Genomic DNA, 24,537 nt, shown 5'->3' with positions numbered 1-24,537 from the left:
GATTGCTGAACTCGATTGCTAAACCCATCGCTTCCAAAATGATGTTACAGTTACACCATCGTTGTCCGTCAATGATACCATCGATGGCCATCCATGTGTACAGGCCTCTGATACAAGTACAGCTGTTATTTTCCTACAGAAACCACAAGGCGACAGCCGGCGTTGACAGGACGCCAGTGGCCCAGCCAGTGCTGAGCGGGGACGAGCAAGAGGCGGGCGGGAAGAAGCAGGCGCGCCCTCGGTTGTGTGCGTGCAACCGCCGCTGGCTCAGTTCCCGCCTCTCTGAAGGCAGAGGGGAGCACGCATGCGCAGCAACCGCTGGCCGGGAGTCACGGGGCCTGAGTGGGCGTGTCCGTGTTGGAGGAGATTGTCTCCGTCACTCCCGGAGCGGGCTGTAGAGTACAGCGGAGGGAGCCGTGCGGGGAGCTCGGGCTCAACGTTCCCTCCTCTGCGCCATCACACGGTCACTCGCCACCACCGCCTCCCTCTGGCAGGTAAGGCCGGGCAGTTTCTCGTAGCTCCAGCGCGTCTCTAGTTCCTCATTCCCCGGGGCCTTTCCAACATGGCTCCCGGGCCTGTGCCGGTCACCCCCGCCCTCTCCATACAGCGGCACTTTACCTGTATTGGAGGCCTCCTGCTCATCCACTACGCCGGGCCGCGGAAATGTGACCTTGTTATGGTGCTGGGGCCCGGAACACGCACACCGGTGTAGTTACCAATGTCTGTACTACCCGCCACTGTTATGTCACCAGTGCTATCCCTGACTATACTGCCCGCCACTATTATACCACCATCACTGTAGCTGATTATACCGCCGGCCACTGTTATACTGTTACTGACTGTGCTGCCCGCCACTATTATACCACCATCACTGTAGCTGACTATACTGCCCACCACTGTTACTGTAACTGACAATACTGCCTGCCACTGTTATACTGTAACTGACTATACTGCCTGCTCCTGTTATACTGTAACTGACTATGCTGCCTGCCACTGTCATACTGTAACTGACTATACTGCCTGCTCCTGTTATACTGTAACTGACTATACTGCCTGCCACTGTTATACTGTAACTGACTATACTGCCTGCCACTGTTATACTGTAACTGACTATACTGCCTGCCACTGTTATACTTTAACTGACTATACTGCCTGCCACTGTTATACTGTAACTGACTATACTGCCTGCCACTGATATACTGTAAATGACTATACTGCCCGCCACTGATATACTGTAACTGATTATACTGCCCGCCACTGATATACTGTAAATGACTATACTGCCCGCCACTGTTATACTGTAAATGACTATACTGCCTGCCACTGATACTGTAAATGACTATACTGCCCGCCACTGATATACTGTAACTGACTATACTACCTGCCATGTTACCTACCACTATTCTATCACCAGTGCAATCACTGACTATAATATCAACAATACTACTATCAGCTATACTCCTTAGAACTCTTAAGTCACCATTGCCATCACTGAATAGGATATCTGGCAGTGTTGTACTCAATAATTCTATAAGCGATTATACTACTCCTCACGGTTATACTCACTAATGCAATAACTGGCTATAGTAGTCAACAGCGCATACTTCTGCTGATGCGCTCTATTGGGTCTAGTGGCATAGCGTAACCTTTAGTGGCGTCAGTAACTATAGATACATCAATTAATGATGTCATTGCGTATATACTGCTAATGATCTAACTTGTAATGTTATGCTGTCACTGACTATACTACTATCCTGTAATGTTACCAGTGACTATACTAATCTGTTTTTGTATCACTTGATACACTGCTAATTCTATTACAGTACTTATTTTATTATTGTTATGTATTGGTGATTTAATACTAATGGTATGACTAATTATGTGTATGTGCTGCTCTCTAGTGGTATTTGACTATACTACTAATGCTATGACTGTTTATGCCAATCATTAACAGTGTTACTCTAGATCAGGGAACTTTTTTTTACCTTTTATTCCAAAATATATTTAGATATGCAGACGTTACCCCCTTGATTTCAAAGAAAGGAAATGGATGATATATCCAGCCTGTACACAGCCTGGCAGCACTTGATTATGATGATTACCATGTACAGCTGTGTGTTCTGACAAGATGGCACTGCAACTAGTCAACTGTACTGATGAAGTGGGTGGACTTGGGCCCGGGGCATCATGCAGGGAAGCGTGTTATATACAAGGGCATGAGGCACTGCATCAGGTCCTTGTACGCTACAGTACTGTAACACACAAGCGGGCATTCATATAGAATCTATATATAGATTCTGTATGCAATGAAATTAAATTGCTCGGGGGTAATGGTCGGTCGCACTGCCGAGATACAGCCGGGGAATGCATATAGATTCATGTGCATGCTCGGCTGTGTCTTGGCAGCGCGACTGTCCATTACCCCCATCAGTTTCATTTCAATTTACCCGTTGCCTGACCATTTCTCGGTACTTGTTTCCTAGCACGGCGCCCATCGCATAGCATACTTAGTGGTGTGCGATGCGAAATTCATGGTAAATTAACAGGAGTGCTTGTACAATGAAATATCGCATAGCATTGCATGATAGCAAATGGCATGCAATGCGATTTTTAATTGTACAAGCACCCTGATGGGTGCTTACAATGTTAAATGCACCCCCATTGTCAACGCCACCCCCGCTATCAATGCCAACCCGAAGCGTGGCGAGCGCAGCGAGCCCGTGAGGGGGCGGCGGTACGCGTCCTCCGACCTTTTCATACCCCCACTATCCACGTTGACGCTGAGTTGATTTTAGATAGTGTGGCGAGCCACCGAGCCTGAAGCGTGGCGAGCAGACGCGGAATTCGAGCCCAAAGCGTGGCGAGCGAAGCGCAATACATGTAAAGTAATCTGTGCCCCCTTGCGGGGCTCGCTGCGCTCGCCACACTATCTACAATCAACTCTACGCCGACGTGGATAGTGGGGGTATGAAAAGGTCGGAGGACGCGTACCGCCGCACCTCGCGGCGCTCGCCAAGCTTCGGGTTGGTGTTGATAGTGGGGGTGGCGTTGCCAATGGGGGTGCATTTAACATTAAAAGCACCCATCAGGGTTCTTGTACAATTAAAAATCGGATTGCATCGCATGCCGCTATATTGCATGCAATGCGATTGTATAAGATGTAATACAATCAAAATCGGGAGCACCGTGCTAGGAAATAAGTACCCATTTCTCTATATACTGCTAATACACAATATACATGGAATGGTCTGACAATTACTAATAGTATCAGTGACTATTCTACTCTGTAATACACTCTATGGTGGTATGAGTGACTGCTACTCTGTAATGCTCTCTACACTCTATGGAGGTATCAGTGACTGCTACTCTGTAATGCTCTGTACACTCTATGGTGATATCAGTGACTGCTACTCTGTAATGCTCTGTGCACTCTATGGTGATATCAGTGACTGCTACATTGTAATGCTCTCTACACTCTATGGTGATATCAGTGACTGCTACTCTGTAATGCTCTCTGCACTCTATAATGGTATCAGTGACTGCTACTCTGTAATGCTTTTTACACTCTATGGTGGTATCAGTGACTGCTTCTCTGTAATGCTTTCTACACTCTATGGTGGTGTCAGTGATTGCTACTCTGTAATGCTGTCTACACTCTATGGTGGTATCAGTGACTGCTACTCTGTAATGCTCTCTACACTCTATAATGGTATCAGTGACTGCTACTCTGTAACGCTCTCTACACTCTATGGTGGTATCAGTGACTGCTACTCTGTAATGCTCTATACACTCTATGGTGGTATCAGTGACTGCTACTCTGTAATGCTTTCTACACTCTATGGTGGTATCAGTGACTGCTACTCTGTAATGCTTTCTACACTCTATGGTGGTATCAGTGACTGCTACTCTGTAATGCTCTCTACACTCTATGGTGGTATCAGTGACTGCTACTCTGTAATGCTCTCTACACTCTATGGTGGTATCAGTGACTGCTACTCTGTAATGCTCTCTACACTCTATGGTGGTATCAGTGACTGCTACTCTGTAATGCTCTCTCTCTACACTCTATGGTGGTATCAGTGACTGCTACTCTGTAGTGCTCTCTCTACACTCTATGGTGGTATCAGTGACTGCTACTCTGTAATGCTCTCTACACTCTATGGTGGTATCAGTGACTGCTACATTGTAATGCTCTTTATAATGGTATCAGTGACTGCTACACTGTGATGCTTTTTTCTCAGTACTGCAGCTTTTGTACTATATGACTGCTAGTTAGCCATCCCAGATTGTGCTGGCACTTTTGTTCCTGTGGTGTGGCTTTGTCTGATGTGTGAATACACTGCTTATGTGTATCATATATTGTACATATCAACTGTTACTGCAGTGTAGCTCCATTATGTATGTGAGTTACTTATTGCCCACAATATCACTACTATACATTTGTTTATGGCATGAGAATCCCCTTTCCCACCTCCCTTGGCCTGATCACCTGTATACAGCTGTCTTATAGTGGGCTGTCCGCCCTCTAGTCTGCCACCCCCCTTATTGGATATATCTCTTTATGTGGTTGGGAGGGAGTGATGTGATGTGATGGGGTGGTTGCCGTATTCTTTTGCCTCCCCCCTAAGTACAAGGGGCTGATGCAATCTGACAGTGTGAACGAGATCTCCATCACATGGTGAGTCTCCCCTCCCCCGTCTCATCTGTGAGCCTCTCCCAGCCTTCTCCTGCAGGTCACCCCTCCGCCTGTCCCCAGCCCACAGAGGGAGGGGCTGCATTGCCAGCAGCAGACATCTTGTGTTTTTGTTTTGCATGCTCGGTTCATGTGAGGTGAGCTACTGAGGAGAGAGTACAGGAGGTGCAGGAGAGGGTCTGCGTGCCTTTCAGCCATAATGCAGTACACGAGGCTGCTGCTTTTGTCTCTTATTTCTCAACCATATTGCTGCAAGAGTGCTGGAATTTGCTGTCTATCTCCATTTTTGGAGAGGTGCGGAAACATTCTGTACTTCCCATCGTTCTCAGAGGCTAATATTCTACCTGAGTCAGCGTTCCACTACCAATCACTGTTAATATATTGTCATAAATGCTGGGCAGTAAACTGTTAACTTGCTTTTAAATATTTTCTTTATTCAAGAGATTTCCTGTGTTACGCTAAAATGCTTTATGCACCCAGCCTGGCTGTATGACACGTGCATTCTGGCGTACTGGTCTGCCATCGCTGCTATTGTAGGAAAACACATTTTATTTAAGTCTATTGAATCCTCTCTTCTATAAAAAAAAACATTGGTTTCCTTTCTTACCTGAAGCGTTTTGTCGCTCACATGTTAAATGATGATTAATAATCCTGGTATCCTGTTGTGTTTCACTATTAGCTGTGCAAGTAATAAGATTATTCAGTGGTTAATAGGATTGAGAGCGCTACATGTATGGACTGACTGACTTGTTCCAGTGTTTAACGTTTGCTTAGAAAGTGCTGCCATTGTATAAATAATGATCTTTGTTAAAGTATGATGGAGTCTCTAATGTGTAGCTGCTGCTTCTGGGATATAATGATTCTGTCACATACTGTATTGTCCACAAGTCATTTTAGACCATAGCTGTCTACCTCAGGTCACCACATCAGGTGGTGCTATTGTACCACTTTCAAATACATACCTAAAGTCAGAGAGGACAAACACAGGATGAAACGATGTAAGTTCTATCTATTTATACCCCTTTCACACTGATGCAGTGACCAAGGGAAACCCAGGTCGTGTGTGGGAATGAATAATCTGTGATTATGTGAGCAGGGTCACATAGTTGAGGATGATCCGTTCACACAGACCTATGACCTGGCTCTTACTAGCTGGGTGCACTCTCGTTTGCAGGATGTGGCATCCCCTCTTTCAAATTGCATTGCCAAACACTACACAAACATTACATTTTGCTTAAATTGTCTACTACCAGGTCTCCATCCTTTAAAAATGTGAATGCGTTAAAGCAGCAAAGTCTGGCATGGTTAGTTTTGGGTTGTACAGCTGAATTCTTCTGGCTTTTTTTTACCTTAGAACATGTTTACACTTTTAGTTTTAGATGTTGAATTCCAGTGATTGTCCTGTAGTGTTAACTAATCTGGTTTGGGTACAATTAGTAAGTTTTTCTAGCAAGACATTGAATGTGGTACTGGAGATGCATTATTGTGGAATTGTTGTGTAAATGGGTTCCTGTCCCGGTGGGCCATTCATCTGCTGTATACTATTGCAGGGTTAGGTTGCTACTGGTTACACCTCTTATACGTAGTGACTGCATAGTTTGCAATGAGTAACCGTTTTCTAGATTTGCTTTGTAATTAAAGTTTTTGAATTGACCTCGGCTGTACATCATTGTAGTTATGATGCTTCCCTTTCCATATCATTAGAATAATATTGGATCATTCATGTAGGTAATTACTGGATGTTTTCTCTGATAATTCTGTAAGTATTTAGTGTTACACCTTTCAGACATGAAACACAGCTCAGATCTGGGACAATGAGCATGGGTTAAAATCGTGGTTTCTGTACTTGCACCTTTTTCAGACATGGGAGACCACTCGGATTATTCCTGCTTTTGTACATTGGTGGGTCTCATCTTCAATCATTATTGTTCCCACCAATGGATATTATAGGTTTGACGCTGGTCATCCCTATTTTGTATACTGGTCAAGTATGGGTTTGACCTGGCTTAGACACCTTTCACTGACCAGATGGACCTGGCAATAATCTGATTGAGTCGCATCACTGGTCTTGTGTTGTGCAGTGGCAGAACATGGGGATGAGTTCATCTCCAAACACGGCTTTCCTGGGCTGTAAACAGGTCCCAGGTTGCATCGACTTAATCAGTGTTAATTCTGTGTTCAACACAGGTTGCTAGCCAGGCTGAAATGTTGGGTCACTCGACGTGTGTAATTTCAAGGAGACCATCTAGTGTGCCCTAAACAGGGTTTGCTGGTGTAAACCAAATGTTTTTTTGTCCAATAACTACTCTGGGTTTTTTTTACTATGTTTTGACTACAGGCACAACACGATGACATCTTTAAAAAAAAAAAAGGCTATTGTAAGGGAATCCCTGGTGTTGTTCCACATTCTTGTTGCTTGTGGTAAGCTAAGTCTAGGGTTAATTTTTTTGGTGAACCAATTAACCTACCAGTATATTTTTGGGAATGTGGGAGGAAACCGGAGTAAACTCACGCAAGCATGGGGAGAATATACAAACTCTGCACAGTTAGGGCCATAGTGGGAATCAAACCCAGTGAGGCAGTAATGCTACCAATTACACCATCCGTGCTGCCCCAGGAAGGACACAACTTTTCACTGAGGTGGCAAGCAGAAATGCATGCTTTAGATATGTCTGCTAGTGCTTTTAGGCATGTGTAAAATAAAGGCCACCCAGTTGGGACAGCATTTGAATTGCGTTTACAGTCACCCGGGAAACCAATTGAATTCTCCCCTATGAATTAATGACGGCAGATACTCAGGTGTTCTATTTGTTTATTTATACTTTTATAGCAGGTCTTGCCATTATGAGCTGCAGCCATGTTTTGTTTCCTGGTGGCCGGACAGTTCTATCAATTCTTCAGCATATGTTCTTTTTCTAGTGCTGTAGGTTTCTAATTAGATTATGGATTTGGCCAGAGGCATAGATTAGAGGTCACTCCTGAACGGCAGAGCTATTGTCTGTAATACATTTTATGGTGGGATTAATTAAAGGGATTTCCATTACATGGGTTTTTGTTTTGCTTTTGTTCAGTTGAATATCAAATATATTAGATCAGAAATATATTATAGTTGGACTATTGTAACTACATTTTCACATACAGAATTCATGACCCACATTCAGGTTACTTGTGCTATTTATACCACCATAATTACATATAAGCTTTCTTTAGCTTTTCTCCATACCCTTCCTTGTACACTGTGTGTAGAATAGCTCTGTCACTTTCTATATGTGCTCTACTTACACGCGCCCACTTCATAGAAACGCCATTCTGAGCTTTCTAGTGTTTATTTAATGGAGCTTGTGCATAAGGTTTGAGCCGTATCGCCTGAGCTGCCATTTCCATTGTACTGTATATAATATTTCTTGTGGATTCATTTAGAGATGTTTTCATTGAATTACTAAATTGGTATTAAGTATTGATTTTAGGAGAATATTTAATATATTCTGGCCATACACCCTGGGGGGGGGGGGGGGGTGACAAAAACCTGGAAATATATGGGGAAAAATGAAAACCAAAAATTTGCTCCCAAATGCTGGAAATTAGACAAACCATTGCTTGGATAAATGTGTTGTATCAAACGGATTTAACCAATTTGTATGAACGGGCATTGTCTGCTTTCCACCGTTTGGAAGCAAATTTTTTATTGTCGTTTTCTCCCATATATTTCCAGGTTTTTGTTCCCACCAGACTGACTGGACAGGTAAATCTGTGTTTGTATGGCCATAATTGTTGTATAGTTCTAGGTTTCACTAGTTGGCTGCTAGTGCATTACTAGAAATTCTGTTTAAAGCTCTGAATGACTGTTGTAGTAACCTTTCACTTCTGCGGTCTTTTGTGTTTGTCAAACTGAAACCTGGGTCTTGTTTAAATATAATATAGATTTTCTCCTACATCCAGCAGGGGACACTGCAGTCTTCTACGATGGAGATAGAGACGTGGTCTGGAGGAGTCAGCATTTTAACGTTTACCGCCGTCCAGACCCCAGTCTTAGAAAAAATTGCCCAGAGGAGTCCGATCCCTGAGCTCTGGTACTTAGGGACTGGAATTTTCAGGGAGAATTTCATTTATTTTTATTTAATTTTATATACAGGATAAGCCAGACAACGTGCCTCCTGGACTCAGCCACTGTGGCCTCGGCTCCGGGAACCCCGCGCAGCTTGCGTTAGGGATATACATCAGGTGGCCACAACTCCAGGGGTCATGTAAGGGCGTATTGCACCAAGTGGCATCCAGTCAGCGTTGCGCATGGACCGGGGACTGGGAGCAGCAGAATAGCAGCCGGGCCGTGGAGTCGCGTCTGAGCGCTCTCTTCGGTAATCAGTCAGCGATGCCCCGGTTTTAATCCCGCGGCAGTGGCGTGCGCACATGCTGCCGGGCAGTGTGGGCAGACCTTTTCAAGGAAGCTATTCCTGGCTGCTGGCGTCCTTTCAGCTACAGGCCCCATATTACCCACACTGCTGGATCCCTTCAGACAGCGGCAACTCCCAGTACTCGAGGGTCCCTGTGCAGTCTCGCATTTCTTTCCCACAAGAAAACTCGGGGGTACTGTAAGTCTTGGCTGGGGAAAAAGTTTATGGTGAGTGTGAATTTGGGGTTTGTTGCTCCTCTCCCCCTGTGTGTGTTCCTGCAGCATGACTGGGAATGATGCTTCTTCTAAGGGGGCACTTAAAGTGTTCTCCTGTAAGAATTGCAAAGAGCAATACACACAGCACATGAAGTGTGTCGTGTATCATGTTACAGTGAGGACCAGTATTCTTCTGTTTCCCCTCTACAGCCTCCACCAGGTGACTTTCTCTTCTGTGATCACTCTATTGGTTGCTGAGCTGGCAGCTTCCCGGAGAGAGTGGGAAGCATTGCATGCTCATTTTGGTAAGATGGTCTCTACTGAGGTGACCAATAACACCTAGCGTGTATGGGCTGTAACACTAACTAGTTGCTCATTGGTCCAAGTTGACATGGTCCATTTTATCATGAGCACCAGGTATACTCATAACAGTATGCGTATCTGGCTTTTTTACAAATGATTTGTCCGTAAAACCTTATATAATCTTTAAAGCATTGCTTAAAAAAAGATTCTCTAATATCTCATCACAAAGAAAATGTACCAAAATGATTAGCTTTGGTAAAGCTTATGGTCCATACACATGGCGAGATTTCTGCTTTCGGCCAAATCGCTTAGAAATGAAGCACAAATCATCGCTCATCTGGAGCATTCAAACATGTTACATGCAGTATATATCTATCAGATTGCTTAGAAAGACACTGCAAATCATCCTTGGTTTTTAAGAAGCAATCTACGTCCACCCTCATGTAATGGGCATAACACACAGGCATTTTCTGAGTGCTGTTACTCAATTTAACTGCATCGCTCAGAAAATGTGCGTGCGTGCGTGTGTGTGTGTGTGTGTGTGTGTGTGTGTGTGTGTGTGTGTATAGAGGCGAAAGTGATACACTGGTTATTAATCAGATGGGACCAGTGTTCTCACTGGAGCGTACTGGCCCTGACAGATCGCTCAGCACACATAGCAGTTGCATTATGTCCATACCTCTGCTTCCCACATTTACGTCCCCTTTGGTTGAAATTCTTTTGATAGGAACAATAGCTGCTGATTTAAAACTTGCAGGCACAGGTATTCCAGTGCCCCATACTTGTGTTTATGCCATGTAGTAAGCCTAGCTTTGAGTGTTCTAGTAGATGGCAACCCTATGCGTGCAATCTCTATTTGCTGGCAATGTTACAGCTCAGCAGGAACGCTGCAGAAGTGTGGGGACCTGACTGCATTTTGTGGCTGCATAATTGAACAATATGCTTATTAAAAAATACCTTTTGTAGAACACTACTAGTGTCAATTAGATTTTATTTTTGGTTAACTGTGAGCCGTATTTTGAAATTAAATCCAAAAAACAGCAATTGGGATATCTAGTAGTAAAAAGTAAGCTAGAAGCGCAAAGTGTGTGGTCAGGGCTGTGCTCAATTGCTATATCGTGCCCGATCAGTCTCAATATATACTGTATGTACTCTCATTAAGCCCCAGTTAGCATCACTGCTAAACCCGGCCAAAATAACGGGTGTGCCGCAAAAATTCTGTTTGAGCACTCAACCAAGAGTCTTGGCTCATTTCGCCTCACCGCCTTTGGGTCGTGCCAGCTGACATGTCGGAGCCAGCTGACATGGATTCGCTTGAGCAGGGCTACGGTGGAATAGCTCGGTTGCGCACCCTATAGCGGCAAAGTATGTTGCACGCACGTGCCATGCTTGCTGAGTGAGGGTATGACGAAAAGGCATCTGTGTGTGTGTATTTATTTCAGCCCTGGGTATTTTTTATTTAACCTTTTACGAGTTGTAATAGGCTGTGTGAAAAATGTAGGGTCTATCTGTGACAGAAGAAACATTTTATTGGCGTTGAGCTTCTGCCTGCGTACATTCCCTGGGTCGACAGTCACCAGGTGGACACCTCAGGTAGACAATGAGCCAAGGTTGACACGGCCGGAACTGAAATGTTCGACACAAATGTATCGTGGTTTTTTTTTACAATCTAATTGGGCATAGAGTGGGAATATAATAGTGTGCCAAGTGCATTGAGGCTCTATGCCCATAGCATGACTGACGAGCGTAGCGATATGCTGTCTTTGTCAACCTATGTCGACAGACACCAAAAACGTGATTAACTTGAATTGACCATGTCCATGTCACCCTATGGTATGTTGACATAGTCAGTGTCGACCATTAGTGGTTAACCTAGATGTTACTGACTGGTATAGGGGAGTGATGGCTAACCTTAACACTACAGCTGTTGCTGACCTACACATCCCAGCATGCCCTGCTACAGTTTTGCGATTTGGCCATGCTAAAACTGATGCAGGGCATGCTGGGATGTGTAGGCAATGTTAGCTATCACTGCCCTATACCATAACCATTTCCTGTTACTACAGTTGTCAGGCATTATTTCTCTCTGAAGTGAGCATAGACCAGCAATGTTTTCCTGCCTTGATAACCTGCTAGAACCTTGCGTCTGTTTGTATCACCCATTAATCCAAACTAATACTATATCCTTTGCCCACACCATATATACTAATTTGATATGCAGGCCATGGCTTCTTATGTATTGCGTAGTTGTGAGAGCCTTGAAGGCAGAAACATTCACACATTATATAAAGCATGCAACCAGTCAGTGGAAATCCCTTTTACAGATTTGCGCTCAGCAAAATTAACTTCCATGTCCTTTAAAAGTCAGGGCATCGACATTCTCCCATGGGTCCTTATTCAGATATGATCGCAGTACAAATTCCTTTTTAAAATGGGCAAAACCATGTGCACTGCAGGTGGGGCAGATGTAACGTGTGCAGAGAGTTAGATTTGTGCGATTTATTTTGTTTCTGTGCAGGGTAAATACTGACTGAAATCTATACTGTAGTGTAAAAAATAATGCAGTTTCAACACACCCCACTCAAATCTAACTCTCTCTATACATGTTACATCTGCCCCACCTGCAGTGCACATGGTTTTGCCCATTTTTTTTTTTAGAACAAATTTGTACTGCGATCAGACCTGAATAAGGGCCATGGAACGTTTTGTGAAATTGCCATAGGTTGCTGTAACGGAGATTAGATTTGATTAAATCGCACACATTTGTTTTTCTTGCCATGTTAGTAAATTGTATTTTTTCTTTCTTTTTAGGTTCTGTCATAGAGGTTATCCTTCTATCAATGTGAATAGTAAAGAGATCAAATCTCCTTATCTATCTTAAGATGTATTTCATCAGTTGTGCCTGAGGAATAAGAAGTCTCCTGAAGACTAAATGTCAGCAATGATAAATGATCTTCCAGAAATTGAAGCGTTTCCCCAGATTCCTGGAATGAAGATCCTCTCCACCTTCTAAAGGAACGTCCTAACAAAAATGCTTCATGTTCTAGGAATGCCAACTACCTAGATTCATGCGCCCTATCTGTACAGTTGTGGATGGCTTACCATCGGAAGGCACCTTAAGCTCGTTTCCTGGCCCTGTTTCTGTCTTCGAAATGTCGATGCTTCGTGCTTTAGACCCAGTCCAGACTTGGCTGGGACAAGAGCTGGAGAAATGTGGCATTGATGCCATGATTTACACTAGATACGTCTTAAGTCTTCTGCTGCATGACAGCTATGACTACGACCTTCAGGAACAGGTAGGGATCTTACTTCTTTACACCCGCTTTGGACATTGAAAGATCTGCCTTGGTGCAAGTCCTTACGCACCATCACATTTATACAGACATAGGGGGTATTCAATCTCCCACCGCTATTCCAGGCGGGGGAAATATTGGCGGGGCCCTATTCAATGCTGTCTTCCCTGACAGCATTGAACAGGGATCTCTGCAGAATGTGTCCGACTTTACAACAGTCAGGCACATTCTGTCGGAAATTGGCAAGCTCCCGGCCGCAGCTCGGCGATTTCCAGCCACATCTCACGTCCACGCCCCCTTTTCGGCGCTTGGCAGGCCGGACATCGAATCCGACCCCCCCCCCCCCCCATAGCAGTTAATGATGAAACCAATGATGAGACAGACTTCTATTGTGGGGTTCTGTTTGCAAACAAAGTGTACAAATCTATCCCCCACTCACACGTGCAAGCTGAAAGCCTTCATAATTTATGTTAGAGGTTCTAAAAATAACTGTCGTCTTTTACTAAAGTTTTGTTTTTACGTATTGCAGGAAAATGACATCTTTTTGGGCTGGGAAAAGGGAGCTTGCAAGAAGTGGGGAAAAGCCAAGAGAAAGAGCTCGGATCTCTCGATGGAGGAAATGAAGAAACAGGCTGCAGTTCAATGTCTGCTTTCAGCTTCTGATGAAGTGAGTGGTTTCCCCATGTCCTGATATTGCATCATATTGTATGTGTTCTCTATCCTGTGCATGCTGATTGACAGAAAGGGACATTAATGTAAAGATGGGTGGTTGGGCAGTAACTAACTTCCTCAGCCTTAACTTTCTAAGTGACTTCTCGTATGAACAGCCTCCTCGTCATATTTTCTTCTTTCATAATTCTCACTAGACCTAATTAGAATAAAGGGACCACACCCTTGTGCTTCAAAGCATTGCCTGGACACACAACTCAAACACCCCCCCCCCCCCCCCCTTCCCTCTATGTTTTAAGTACCTGGCATATTTTTGATTGTTAAAGGTTACTAAATGGCTATTGTGCTGTAGTATAGTGTCTTTTTGCGCAAATGTGCATCTTAGTCGCAATCAAATGCAACAAAAAAAAAATCACTTCATTGGAACGCAATGGTTAATTTTAGATGGGTCGCTTGTGTAACTATGCAACTGTCTGAATCTGGTATATGAAGCACAATGGAACTTGGTGTTACAGAAAAAAAATGCACCGTGTAAACTGACTCAAATCCGCCCACAAGTTTCCCATTTCCAATGAATCGCTGCAGTCTTGTGAAGTTTGTCGTTTGCACCGGAGATGCACATTGGAGTGAAAAATACTCTGAACAGACAGAGTTGCACAAGATGTGGTGCACCGATAAGGGTGGTTTGGGGGTGCACTGCAGCAATGGTGTGAGGACAGATCTGTATATGCAAGGCTGCTGCCTATGTAATCTAAAGAAATGCGTACCACGTAATCGCACCTCTTCCAAAAGAACTTTAACATCCATGTTTTGCATGTCACAACTCATTGATCTATTTTTAAATTGTTCTGGTCTGTTATACTAGGTCTTAATCTGCATGTAGTCCTCGAGGTCTACCAACGGTCCACATTTCCAAATCACCTAGCTGGTGCACAGCTGTAGTCATTACGAACTGTCACATTTTCAAACCTGCTGCATTCATCCCTACTATAGATCCGCAGGTTGCCTGATATGCATGAACTGTTGGTAGATCACATAGACCGGTTTGGCCACCCCTGTCCTAATCAGTGTTTACTAAGCACTTTTTTCTTTGTGTGTGTGTTTTATCTGCCTCTCTATGTGAAATACATTGTTATTTTGACAGATTTCATGTTTTACTCATAATCCTCCTTTATTAGCTAAATAAACAAGGCCAACCCTATCACTTTTTTTATGCTTTGTCTCCTCTCCATTGTATACTCTGCATTGTCCTGGTGCGCTTTGTTCCTTTCCTCTTTCTTGAAACTGTTCATACTATTTATAGCTTAAACCTTTAGCCAAATAACTGTCATGTGATATAGTCAGCAAGTTATCTGCAGGCCTAATGAGATGCATGTTCCCTGGCTGGCTGACAGTCTGTAGCACTCCAGTGTTTGTGGAGCTAGAAGTCCCAACATAGGACCATGAATCTGAAGAGCCGTATGTTGTCAACCTATAGTTCCAGATGATTAGAAATGTGAATTAAGACTGCTCAGGCCTCAAGATGGTCGGTACCATGTCTAGCAAAGTATTCAAACAGTCTTTTTAATAAGTTTGAATTTGGTCAAATAATTTCTCGAAACCACAATCCTGAACCTAACCTGTTGCCTTGTGGCAGTGCTTGTGAGCAAAATTGATCAGATGCCCAAACATTGCAACTCCTTACAAGTAATCTGTAAATGAGCAGTTTTGCTTTCGATAAGGGCCTGTGCAGATGGCTTTGGCATCATATTCGAGGGAGTTTATCTCAAAGACCAATGGAGCAAGAAATATCGATCCTCCTCCTATAGAATGTCTAGGTGTTCAAATCATTCCAAAATGCATATACAATTGTTGCTTAAGCTAAATTTAACCCCAAATAGTCTTGACACATTTTGGCCCCCCTGATGTCAATGTGGTGTGAAGTGAGTGAGCCATATATATTTCATAGTATTTGGACCTGCCTGCTCCTTTGGTCTTAAGGCAGAAGTGTTCCATTTTTAATAAAGCACTAAATCTAACGTTGGCACCCACGGTTAAACATTTTCCTAAGGTCTGCTCTGTAGAATTGTTTTATTTTACGTCATTGGTACATTCAGTTCCTTGGTACCAACAAAGAGGAACAAGGGTGAGCTTATGATGTCACTACCGTAACTGTCCGGTGAAGAACTTGCAGTACACCATGCACAGGGGAATCCCCCAAAGTTAATGAAGCTATTATGCATATTTCTTATTCATTTTATATAGCGCACACATATTCCGCAGTGCTGTAAAGAGAATACCGTATATGAACATTCACATCAGTCCCTGCCCCAGTGGAGCTTACAATCTATATTCCCTACCACATGTACACGCACACAGACATTCTAGGGTTAATTTGTTATGAACCAATTAACCTACCAGTATATGTGTGTTCCATTGTTGGCAATATCTGTGAAGTGCCGATGGAATTGTCCTTGAGTCCCATAGAGATGTGCAAGAAAGTCGGTGATTAGCTGCTATTTTATTCTGCATAGCTTTACCTCATGGTGCAATGAGTACGTCCTTAATGTCCATTTTTTTGTGTGTGTATTGCTCTACTATATTAAGCAGCTTCAAAAATGCAAAGTACTGTATTTACTGAGCAGCCTTCCTCCAGCACAATGTACATGTACTTTAGTCTCTGCAGAAATGCACCCCTTATGCTTCTTGGAAAGGGCAGTTTTCAATTTAGCTGCAAGTTGCCAGTAATGCTGCAGTAAATGGTTTTAAATGTATGGGTATTGCAATTGTTAATGCAAATTTTTATCATTCTAGTTTTTTTCTTTGCATCTGAAGTGTAAATATGCGGTGCCATAAACTGTACTGGGTGATTCACCCTGTGCCTTACCTCACGTGGCTGAGCAGCTGACTGCACACAACAGCTGCTTAATCCTTCACCCTGACAGCCCACATTCCAGGAACAGCAATATGATGCCCTGTGCCTGAATGTCCCTAACAACAGTCCTTTCCTCCATTATTCTACCCTCCAGAAGTGTGAGCCGAGCATGCCGAATTTCTGGAGAGAATAAATGCACTCCGTAAGTTCAGCTGCGCGAAGTGCAGGTCGTGTTCTAGAACGTGGACGAAGTGCTATGGAACTTTCCTTGCTCATGTGGAACTACAACTCCCAGCCCAATCGGTTGGGAAGATCCTGAATGCATCATGGTTTTTATTTGTAGAGATACAGGCGGCTACATTATGAATTTTTTTTTTTAACCTGGATGCTTTTAATTTTTTACAATCATTGTTTGTTTTTATATAGTACAGAACAACCGATGTATCTAATTTCGAAATTTAAGGCGGCGAGGATATTTAAGAGCAAAGTTGAAGCGGAAATGTGCATTTATGAAGACTTATAGAAAAATGACTGCTATTTGGGGTAATTGTGTATGTAACAGGCCCCCGGCTAGGGGAGGTTTTTTCTTCTTGTTCTTGTGCCCAGTCCTGGTTTTCGGGTTCCTCAACTTCATACAGTTTTAGTTTTACACTCCCTTCAGTCTATGAAGGGTTGTGGATGTGCAGATTGCAGAATCATACATGTAACATTAGAGCAACTGTTTCCTTCTCCGCAAAGGTCTCTTACAGAAAGCCGTTTTGTCAGTAGCTGGACTTGTGGGTGGCGTCTATATCAGATGATCTATGCTAGCGTGTCACTGTATTTTTAGTGCACTCTTAATTTTCCTGGGATACCCTGAGCTAGTCCTGAGGAACATGGAACAAGACGATCTTTATAAATGTTTTGCTTTATTTCCGGGAAGCCAAGGGCCGTTGTGTAACACAAACTGAATAGGCTCATTGGTACCTTTTGTCATTAAGAGTAGACTCCCTTCATCATCCTACCATGGTCCGTCGTTTGACAGCAATCATAGAATAATGTATTTCTGTGTGTGCCGCGTGTTGAGGCAGCTACAATGAAATATTCATTTTTAATTGACTTGCAGTGTTCCTGAATACTCTCCAATTCTGCTCCGGGCACAGTTACTCTGCTGCAAGATGCCGGAGTGATCTCTAGGGTATTCTACGCTGTGGTTGCGGTTTTCTTTTGTTTGTTTTTGTTTTTTTACCGACCTCGCTTTGCTACAATGTTTCCCCCCACACAACAACATGCGGAATGTCAACTGGTTTAAGATGTGCGTCATGCAGGAACAAATCGTTTGCTTACTAAACTTCACTCCCTGAGCTATGGTAAGAAAGGGAAGAAGATTAATTGCATACATTCTTCTCTGATTTAATGCATAGGGTTCTCGTTATTCGGGAATCTGGGTTTCATTTGGTTCTGTAACTTTTTCAGAAGTTGTGTATTGGATTGTGATGTTGGAAGTTTCCTTGATAAATGCATTGTGTTTTTTATTTATTTATTTATAAATATATATATCAGAGTAATCAAAGATAAATTGTATGTTATGTTTGTAGTCACATACTTGTTGTTTTATGAAGTGTCAAATGCTGTAATCCCATTAGCACTGGTGTAATTGATGAGGAGGAAGTCATTTAAGCTATATAGTATGTGTATAATCATTGTTATCCACTAATGGTTTTTGTCTACCTCGTTGTGAAGATACTCATATTTTAACAAACTAGTTTGTGCCTGGACATTGTAAATAAGACCTTTATTATTATTACTATCATTATGACCTTTGTCCTACCTAGAACACGGTGTTGCTGGGGGGGGGGGGGGGGGGTTTGGTGGTCTGGAGATCGAATATTACGGATTTAATATTGATCCATCATGGGTTAGGCTTCAGTTTACAGATATGCCCATCTTTGATTATGGGAATCTCAGGTCTCAAAGTAAGAATGAATGCAAGTATTTTTGTTGCTGCTGGTTGGTGGAAGTATTTTATATATAGACCATCAGGATTTGCATCCAGTGACTAGTGTAGGGCTTACATCATCAATCAGCACAATTCTGCATTGTGCCAATGAATGCCTAAAAATCCGCAAAATCCAACCTGTTCTAATCATCGGGATTGCCAATTCCAAGACAAAGATTACAGGAATAGGCATGTCTGGGTTTTTAACGTGTATTTTTCTGTTAATCTGAGTTTTTTATTTTCTTGGCCAATCGAGTTGACCATAAGGGATTCTGGGATTCCCCATTATTTATTGGATCCTTAAGGTCTAAATGTGGGGGCTGTTATTCTGTCCACGATTTTATGCTACGAATTGTAATGGTTTTTGTTGCTTTCATTTTACTGTTAGAGATTATATATACACACACACATGGAAAACAGATGCCATTACCCCTAAGTACTATTCCCCCCCCCCCTCCCAAATGGTGAAACCCTGGACTGTTCCAGGCTCTGGCTCCAAAATGCAGCAGTAATTGCGTTCGTTTCTAATGTTATTGTTTCCCTTAAACTTAGCTTAGTATGCAACCTATTCAGTTAATGCAAACCTTGTATGTTGAATCTCCTTTTTATTTTGTTAGAGCTCTGGAATTGAAACTTTAGTGGAAGAGCTCTGCTCCAAGCTGAAAGATCTCCAGAGCAGCCAAGGTGAACAGCTGCCCATAACTAAAGGTGAGCAACCCATGCATCCCCATCCACGCCTTACAGTACGCAACTGACTACCATACATTTACTATTTAATACCTGGGTGTCTTCCCTTCCTGTTGGATCCGATACGTAATCCCGGCGGTCGGGATCCCGACCGCTGAAATCCCGACATGGGGGGGACGTGGATCGCCCCCCCTTGCGGGCTCGCTGCGCTCGCCACGCAGTGGGCCCGGTGCCTCGCTACGCTCGGCACGCTATTTTATTCTCCCTCTATGGGTGTCGTGGACACCCACGGAGGGAGAAAGTTTCGGGATTCCAGTGTCGGGATTCTGAACGCCGGGATCCCGACCGCCGGCAAATTGACCGCATCCCTTCCTGTTTAACTTTAGGATAATCCCTTGAACTTGTTCTTTTGTACTCAACTTGATCTTCTTTCTCATTCTTCAGAAGAGAAGAGTAACAAAGTAGAGAGTTCGCTGTCACCAGAGGCAACATCATCTCCAGCAAGAAAGGATCAGGTGGAAATGTAAGCGAATACCTGTTCTCATAAGGGTTTTCTTTTGTTTGTTTTTTTTCGGGTTTTTTTTTCGCCAACAACATCCCCACAAAGCCCCGTTACCCATTCAAGGTTTTTTTTTTTTTTTTTTTATGTTTTTAGGGTTTATGGAAATTCTCACATGATCGCCAGTTGTCATTTATTTTTCCAAACTTGAGTGCAGAGGCCTTTACTCACCTATTGCTTTGCTATGATTGGTTTAGCAATTTGCCAAACAAATCACTTACACCCTGCGAGTTATAGCACGTCCTCGGCCACACTTAAATATGGTGATCTTGTCTCCATGGAAAGGAAGGTTTGGCTTGCTATAAGGCTTTCAGTTAATGCTAGAAAGTTTGCCATAGGGCTGTTCGGGAGAAGGGTACAGTTTGTGGTTTGGTTGGCAAATGTACAGCCCCTGTAATATGTAGTTTTGAATACCTAATATGAAACCGTGTGTGGTGAGCTTTATATCACAAATACAAACCTGCAAAAGTAATTAAGTCACCTATACACTTGTGACTTCTCCCCTTAACCCCTTCCCGACATTTGACGTACATTTACGTCATGGCCGGGAGGTACTTCCCGACACATGGCATAAATGTACGTCATGAGTTTAAACTGTCACTGCGTCTCGAGACGCAGTGACAGAGGGACGATGTCTGCTGTCCCTGACAGCAGACATGTCCCTGCATGCCCAGGGGGGGCTGCGATGTCGCCCCCCGTCGGCGATCGCTGTGATTGGCTGTTCAGTGTGAACAGCCATTCACAGCGTTTTCCTGTGTTACCAGCGAATCGGACGCTCGGTAACACAGGTGTCAATCACCGCCGGGCGTCAGGGGGCATGAGGGGGTCATCGGTGACGATGACACCTCACCCCACCTGCCCCCAAGGCTGTGATTGGTCCGTGGGACCCACGGACCAATCACAGCCAAGGCGCGACATTTAAACTGACGGTGACTGCGCTGCAGACGCCATTCCGGTCTGGAATAGCGTGCAGAACGGTCACCGTGCCTGCCTGCCGTGAATACCGACCTGATCCTTGCTAATACTTACCTGATCCTTGCAAATACCTTACCTGATCACCTTATCACTGCTTGTAGCGTGCTGGACGCTTCCTGGATCTGACTTCCTGAGACTTCCTGCTGCTGCTGCAGTGTGATAGAGAGAGAGATAGAGAGAGATAGAGAGAGATAGAGAGAGATAGAGAGATAGTGACAGAGAGAGCTATATTTTGTGTCTGCTACCCCCCCTTTTTGGGGGTGCAGGGGTTTTCTATATATAAATAACTGTCAGTGCTGCTGCTGCAGTGTCATACAGTGATAGATAGTGATAGATAGTGATAGATAGTGAGAGGTAGAGAGATAGAGAGATTTGTGTCTGCTACCCCCCCTTTTTGGGGGTGCAGGGGTTTTATTTTATATATATAACTGTCAGTGCTGCTGCTGCAGTGTCATAGAGTGATAGATAGTGAGAGATAGTGAGAGATAGTGAGAGATAGTGAGAGATAGTGAGAGATAGTGAGAGATAGTGAGAGATAGTGAGAGATAGTGAGAGATAGTGAGAGATAGTGACAGAGAGTGATAGAGAGTGTATATTTTGTGTCTGCTACCCCCCCTTTTTGGGGGTGCAGTTTTTTTTTATACATATAACTGTCAGTGCTGCTGCTGCAGTGTCCTAGAGTGATAGATAGTGAGAGATAGTGAGAGATAGAGAGAGATAGTGACAGAGAGTGATAGAGAGTGTATATTTTGTGTCTGCTACCCCCCCTTTTGTGCTGATCAGTATATCTGTGCTGATCAGCAACTTTTTGGGGGCGCAGAGGTTTTTTTTTTATATATATACCTGTCAGTTGCTGCCAGTTGCACTGTCAGTTGCACCAAAGGTTGTGCACCTGCTGTCCCTCACTGGTAATCAGTGTCGCATCACTGATCACCTTTTTTTTTTTTTGTGAGTGCTGTGGGGTCTTTTTTTAATTTTTTTTTTACACACACTGATTTTGTGGGTGTCCTGTGGCCACTGTGCGCCGATCAGTGACGTACATCACTGATCAGCTTTTTCGGCACAGGGTTGATCAATTTTTTTTTTTTTTTTTGATCAGATTCCTGTTGCCTTTGAGCGCTGTTCAGTGACAGACGTTACTGACCAACATCTGTGCTCAATTTTTGGCGCAGGACCTTTTTTTTTTTTTTTTAACCCCTTCAATTTTTTATTTTTAACCCCTTCATTTTTTTTTTTTTTTATTGGTATAAAGTATTTTTTTTTTCTGCACCACATACACACTACACACTACATACCCCCCGGATTGAAATAAAGTTTGTACCCCCCCCTACACTATACACGTGTTGAAACATTTCACTACCAGTAACACAAAAATAAAAATGGCATCCCAAATGTCCTCCCAAATGTCCTCCCAGTCATCCAGGAGAATGTATTCAGTGGAGGAGGCATATGCCATGCTTGCCTCTGACTCTGACACAGGCAGTGATGCAAGCGGGGAATTTGAAGGATTCGTCTTAAGCTCCTCTTCCTCCTCTGGTGATGAGGGACCCCCTCAAAGACGCCCCCGTAGATCAGCTGAGATTCCCCCCCCAATAATTGATCTAGTATGGACCCCACCACCAGACAATTTTGAGCCCCAGGTTCCTGAGTTTTTGGCCATGCCAGGAATCCAATTTGATTCCACAGGTCTCAGAGAAATTGACTTTTTCAAATTATTTTTCTCTGATGATTTTATAAATTTAATGGTGGACCAAACTAATTTATATGCCCAGCAGTTTATTGCTCAAAACCCCACGTCATCATTTGCTAGGTGGACCCCTGTAGATGCAGTAGAGATGATGACGTTTTGGGGTCTGGTGTTTCATATGGGCATAGTAAAAAAGCCAGAAATTAGGCAATATTGGAGTACAGATGTTCTGTACAGTACTCCATTTTACCGTATGGCCATGCCCCGGACTCGATTTGAGACAATTCTTAAATTTATACATTACACCGATAATGCACAGTGCCCACCCAGAGATGATCCCACCTTTGACCGGCTATTCAAAGTCAGGCCGGTCATTGATCATTTCAGTGCCAAATTTGAAGAGGTGTACATCCCTGAAAAATTTATTTGTATCGACGAGTCCCTTATACATTTTAAAGGAAGGGTTAAATTCCGCCAGTACCTTCCCAGTAAGAGGGCAAGGTATGGCATAAAAATGTATAAACTGTGTGAAAGCACCTCAGGGTACACCCACAGGTTTAGGGTTTATGAAGGGAAGGATTCAAGAATTCAACCGCCAGAATGCCCCCCCTCCCTCGTAGGTGTTAGTGGGAAAATTGTCTGGGATTTAGTGCACCCCTTCCTGGATAAAGGTTATCACCTCTATGTGGATAACTTTTACACTAGCATCCCCCTGTTTAAGGCCCTTGGTTCAAGAGGTACAGCAGCTTGCGGTACTGTGCGCAAGAACCAAAGAGGCCTCCCAAAAACGCACATTGCCCAAGTAATGAGAAGGGGTGAAAGCAGGGGAATATGCAACGAAAATATGTTGTTGGTCAAATATAAGGACAAGAGGGATGTCCTTATACTGACAACAATTCACGGAGACAGTACCACCTCCGTCCCTGTACGAGGTACCAGTACCCACACCTCAAAACCTAATTGTATCCTGGATTACAATAGGTACATGGGCGGAGTGGATCTTTCAGATCAGGTACTGAAGCCGTACAGTGCCCTGGGGAAAACAAAAATCTGGTACAAGAAGGTGGCCGTGTATATCATCCAGATGGCACTGTATAACGCTTACGTGCTATTCCGTTCTACCGGCCAGAGGGGGACATTTATGCACTTTCAAGAGGAAGTCATAAAGGGCCTAATATTTGGGAACCAGCAGGCAGAGGGCCCCAGTACTTCTAGTACTGGCCCCCGTATTGTACCAGGGCAGCATTTTCCTGATGAAATCCCCTCCACTGGAAAAAAGGGCAGGACACAAAAAAGGTGCAAAGTTTGCTATAAAAAGGGAATAAGAAAGCAAACTATTTTCCAGTGTGACACTTGCCCCGACAAACCCGGCCTATGTATAAAGGAGTGTTTTAAAATATACCACACATCTATGGAATATTAGGTTCATAATTTCACCGTGCTTCGGGGGTCTTGCTAATGCCACATAGCACCCACCATTCATTCCACCAGAATCTGAGCCGCAAAATCCAAAAATCACTCCTTCCCTTCTGAGTCCTGCCATGCACCCAACTGGTATTTTTTGGTCACATGTGAGGCATTGCCGTACTCGGGAGAAATTGGGGCACAGATTTTGGGGTGCTTTGTCTCCTTCATTCCTTGTGAAAATGAAAAATTTTGAGCCAGAACTGCATTTTTGTGTAAAAAAATGTAATTTTTCATGTTCACTGCCCAGTTTTATCAAAATTGGTGAAACCCCTGGGGGTTTGAAATGTACACTATACCCCTAGATGAATTCCCTGAGGGGTGTAGTTTGCAAAATGGGGTCACTTGTGGGGGGGTTCCACTGTATTGGTGCTTTGGGGGTCTTGCTAATGCGACATAGCACCCACCATCATTCCACCAGAATTTGTGCTGCAAAATCCAAATATCACTCCTTCCCTTCTGAGTCCTGCCACTTTTTGGTCACACATGAGGCATTGCCGTACTCGGGAGAAATTGGGGCACAGATTTTGGGGTGCTTTGTCTCCTTCATTCCTTCTGAAAATGAAAAATTTTGAGCCAGAACTGCATTTTTGTGTAAAAAAATGTAATTTTTCATTTTCACTGCCCACTTGTATCAAAATTGGTGAAACCCCTGGGGGTTTGAAATGTACACTATACCCCTAGATGAATTCCCTGAGGGGTGTACTTTGCAAAATGGGGTGACTTGTGGGGGGGTTCCACTGTATTGGTGCAACATAGCACCCACCAT

General features: G+C 43.6%; 1 protein-coding gene across 2 annotated transcripts in view; it reads left to right on the top strand.

The window, feature by feature from the left end:
* Window positions 1–329: 329 nt before the first annotated feature.
* KIAA0232 (KIAA0232 ortholog) overlaps window positions 330–24,537 on the top strand; it is a 41,580-nt gene continuing 17,372 nt past the window's right edge. Inside the window, exons 1-5 of one of the 2 annotated variants that reach the window (XM_083155278.1) lie at window positions 330–494; window positions 12,414–12,898; window positions 13,425–13,562; window positions 19,014–19,104; window positions 19,528–19,606. In XM_083155278.1, the coding sequence (XP_083011404.1) occupies window positions 12,671–12,898; window positions 13,425–13,562; window positions 19,014–19,104; window positions 19,528–19,606 (536 nt within the window). In that variant the 5' untranslated portion in view covers window positions 330–494; window positions 12,414–12,670. Of the gene's footprint in view, window positions 495–12,413; window positions 12,899–13,424; window positions 13,563–16,836; window positions 17,768–19,013; window positions 19,105–19,527; window positions 19,607–24,537 lie in introns of those variants that run through there. The other variant, XM_083155288.1, reaches the window with a different exon arrangement.

This window comes from Crinia signifera, chromosome 1, assembly GCF_055691185.1.
Source record: "Crinia signifera chromosome 1, ASM5569118v1, whole genome shotgun sequence".
NCBI classification, from domain to species: domain Eukaryota; kingdom Metazoa; phylum Chordata; class Amphibia; order Anura; family Myobatrachidae; genus Crinia; species Crinia signifera.
This window is presented reverse-complemented; position numbering and strand designations above follow the sequence as displayed.